This window comes from Hoplias malabaricus, chromosome X1 (assembly GCF_029633855.1).
Source record: "Hoplias malabaricus isolate fHopMal1 chromosome X1, fHopMal1.hap1, whole genome shotgun sequence".
NCBI lineage: Eukaryota > Metazoa > Chordata > Actinopteri > Characiformes > Erythrinidae > Hoplias > Hoplias malabaricus.
In genome coordinates this window covers 14,061,333-14,065,214 of record NC_089818.1, presented here as the reverse complement: position 1 = coordinate 14,065,214, position 3,882 = coordinate 14,061,333, and the positions used below count along the sequence as shown (strand labels likewise).

At 49.6% G+C, this 3,882-nt stretch overlaps 1 protein-coding gene across 1 annotated transcript; it reads left to right on the top strand.

Moving 5' to 3' along the window:
• Window positions 1–792: 792 nt before the first annotated feature.
• Window positions 793–3,158, top strand: LOC136675709 (prostaglandin E2 receptor EP4 subtype-like). The gene is made up of 2 exons (XM_066652427.1): window positions 793–1,654; window positions 2,601–3,158. The coding sequence occupies exons 1-2, from the start codon at window positions 881–883 to the stop codon at window positions 3,156–3,158; spliced, it is 1,332 nt and encodes a 443-aa protein (XP_066508524.1). The 5' UTR covers window positions 793–880.
• Window positions 3,159–3,882: the final 724 nt, after the last annotated feature.

Here is a 3,882-nt window from a genome sequence, read left to right as displayed (position 1 = left end):
GTGTCCAAAATGATACCTTATTCACTATTCCCTATATTACTCACTATAGAGTGCACTATTATAAGGAAGTGAATTCAGGAGGGTACTGAACAATTTCAGGCTCTAACTCGTGGGTTTTTTACCAAACAAGGTGGTGGATTATGGGTACCCACTACAGTACTTTTTTGTGGTGAATTTTGGGATTGTTTGAGGGTCTTGAAAATTGTCCACTATTTTTTTGGACTCTAAGGGAACTATACCCACAAGTAATACAAAAATAATAATAGTGAGTGGTTCATATTTGTCTGTTAATTACATAATAGTCATATCATAAAAGCATACACACCTTATATACTAACCCCATAATAATAAGTGTCAACCCCAACCCATTGCACATGATCCTAAAACCACCATGCTCAGTGTCAAAAGGGAATCTACCTAAAGTATGCAGAGCAACAAATGGAACATTTGTTTTTGTAATTTTTTTTGTAATTTAATGTAATTGTAGAACTACAAAGTGCTTGAAACGGGGGTGGTCTAAAAACGGGGGTGGGCTTATCTGTGTATATCCTCATGTTGTCATTTTAAAATGGTCAGTTGCTGAAGGCATCACAGTGGACTGATTATCGTGGCTCTGCCTTGACGTCACAGTGGAGGGCGGCCACTCTCGAGCGGACGTCACAATTAAGGATTGGAACGCTGTGGGCGTCACAGTTAGGAAGGACGGAGTGGAATGTAGTGGATGGGGGCGTGGACAATTTGGACCTATATCAGCTGTGAGTGGGGTGTCCTCGCACTTCAGAAACGCAGGAGATGAGGTGCGCGTACCGGCTTTTACGCAGGCAGCGCGCACACTGTGCACGGCCCTGAACCGCGCGCGCACAGGTAGTCTTTCAGCACCATGAACGACTCTCTTCTGCTGTTGAACGACGACGGAGGCTCCTCGCGCTCCGGTCCTCTGCGCCTGGACGTGCGCTCGCTGGTGACGTCGGCCAGCATGTTCGCGGCGGGTGCGCTGGGCAACGTGGTGGCGGCGGGGGTCCTGTGCGCGAGCCGGCGCGAGCAAAAAGAGACGGCTTTTTACACGCTCGTGTGCGGCATGGCCGTGACCGACCTGCTCGGGACGTGCTTCACGAGCCCCGTGGTGATCGCCACGTACGCAGCCGGCCGCTGGCCCGGGGGCGCGCGCCTTTGCCACTTCTTCTCCTCCTCGATGCTGTTCTTCGGCTCCGCGGGGGTTTCCGTGCTCTGCGCCATGGCCGTGGAACGCTACGTGGCCATAGACCACGCCTACTTCTACTCGCAGCGGCGCGTGGACGGCCGCACGGCGCGCGCAGCCCTCGTGGTCGTGTACGTGGCCAACGTTGCGCTCTGCGCGCTCCCTAGCCTTGGATTCGGCAGGCACGCGCGCCACGCGCCGGGGACCTGGTGCTTCCTGGACTGGCGCGCGACGGACACCGCGGGAGCCGCATTCTCTTACCTGTACGGGGGGGTCATGCTGACCCTCGTCGCTGTCACCGTCGCGTGCAACTGTGCTGCGTGCAGGTCCCTCGTGCGCATGAGCCGAGAGACGCGCGCGGGGCTCCCTGCGGTGGCGTCCGCTGCAGAGATGCGCATGTTCTGGACTCTCATCCTCATGACTATCGTGTTCCTCGTCTGCTCCGTTCCGCTGGTGGTGAGTCTAGACTATCTCCACCTGCATTACCCCACCTGTTTTATTCCACCTGTATTACCCCACTTGTATTAACCCACCTGTTTTATGCCACCTGTATTTCTCCACCTGTATTACTCCAACTTTATTTCTCCACCTGTATTTCTCCACCTGTATTACTCCAAATTTATTTCTCCACCTGTATTACTCCACCTTTATTTCTCCACCTGTATTTCCCCACCTGTATTTCTTCACCTGTATTACTCCAACTGTATTACTCCACCTGTATTACCCCACCTGTTTTATCCCACCTGTATTTCTCCACCTGTATTACCCCACCTGTTTTATCCCACCTGTATTTCTCCACCTGTATTACCCCACCTGTTTTATCACACCTGTATTACTCCACCTGTATTTCTCCACCTGTATTACCCCACCTGTTTTATCACACCTGTATTACTCCACCTGTATTTCTCTACCCGTTTTATCCCACTTGTATTTTTCTATCTGTATTACCACAGCTGTTTTATCCCACCTGTATTTCTCTACTTGTATTACTCCACCTGTATTACTCCACCTGCATTACCCCTCCTATATTTCTCCACCTGTATTATCTTACTTGTATTACCCCACCAGTTTTACACACCTATATTGTTCCACCTGTATTACCCCATCTGTTTTATCCCACCTGTATTCAACCTGTATCACTCCACCTGTATTACCATCTATTACTCCACCTGTGTCTTCCTCTGTTAATCTGTTACTCCTGCTGAAACTTCATTTGTTACCCCATCTTTCATTCAATTACCCCTATAACCGTGTGAGATATCTGTAATCCTACATTATACAACTGTACATTATACTCCATCTGTTATTCCCTCTGTTACTCCACCTGTTACTTTACCGGTACCTGTAAACTCTCGAGATGTTACTCCCGAGATGTTGACTGTTCGGTATCTCCTCTCTGCAGGTTCGTATCTTTGTGAATCAGATTTACGGTCCGGCTGAAATTGCTGCTGGTCTGAAGCCGGACTACCGCAGTGACCTCCTGGCCATCCGCTTTGCTTCCTTCAACCCCATCCTGGACCCATGGGTGTACATCCTGTGCAGAAAGAGCCTGTTCACCAGAGGCTGCGAGTGGCTGAAGCGGACGGTAGGCCGCAGGAGAGATAGGAAGGAGCAGACGCTGGGCTGGGTGGGCAGTCAGCATTCGCCTCCGTCGTCCACACACAGCAACGACACCAGCTACGCCTCCATACGCATCAAACAGACCGTGGACTCCAAAGCGTATGTGGACCTGACTCTCCGCCAGGCCTGGGACTTTGACACCGCCTTGGACAACTTCCACCCCTTCAGTGTGGAGCAGGAGCCAATTCTGGGCTTCGAGAGCGAAGCGTCATCCTGTCCAAAATTAGCATCTGAAATAGAGGGGTGCATGCGACCCCCCACATCTGAAAACAAAGCTGAGATGGTCACCTGCACCTTCAGCACGCCAAGCTCCTGCCTCTCGGAAAAGAGCATGGGCTGATACAGTTGGGTTCAGACTTTATTTTGAGGGCCAGTGCCAGAGTTAAAGGTGCAGTCAGTGGTTTTTACCAACTATAAGCAACTCACTTGAGATAGACTGTGGTAGTATTTGTACCATAAAACAATTGTGATGGTCCACTGAGCTGTAATAGGGAGAGTAGAGCCTCTGTTGTTTCTTACACCAAGTTCAGTACTGGAGAAATTGTACTATGTAACAACATGAGGAAGGTAGGAAAGCATCCCTCACAACTCACTCCGTCCCACATTCAGGACAGTGTTTTAAAGCTGCATTACAGTAGGAGGAGCCCGGGAGCAGGAGCAAAAATACCAAATCTTACCTTGTGTTGCTTTAAAAGGATGTATTGTATTTACTCTAATGCCCTGTTACATTTATTAGATTTAATAAAGACAAAGTGCTCATTCATAACAGGGGGCTCGACGTTCGGTTACTGAATGTCCACAGAGCTGAGGTTCCAAGTGGTCAGGAGCCAGACAAATGAGACATAATTTATATCCATTCCTCCTTTAAAGAGTGTCATCACCCTCCACTTCTCTTGTACAGAGATGATAGGGAGACATTGTTTTAGTGTGTGGTCGTGATGTCGGCCTCAAATTGTCCCTCTGCTCTGCCGCTTTGGACGTGTCACAAAGTGACCACTGCTGAGTGATGTTACTGCTGACATGAACATTATCAGTAACAAGCCCTGGGATTGGACGATAGGGCA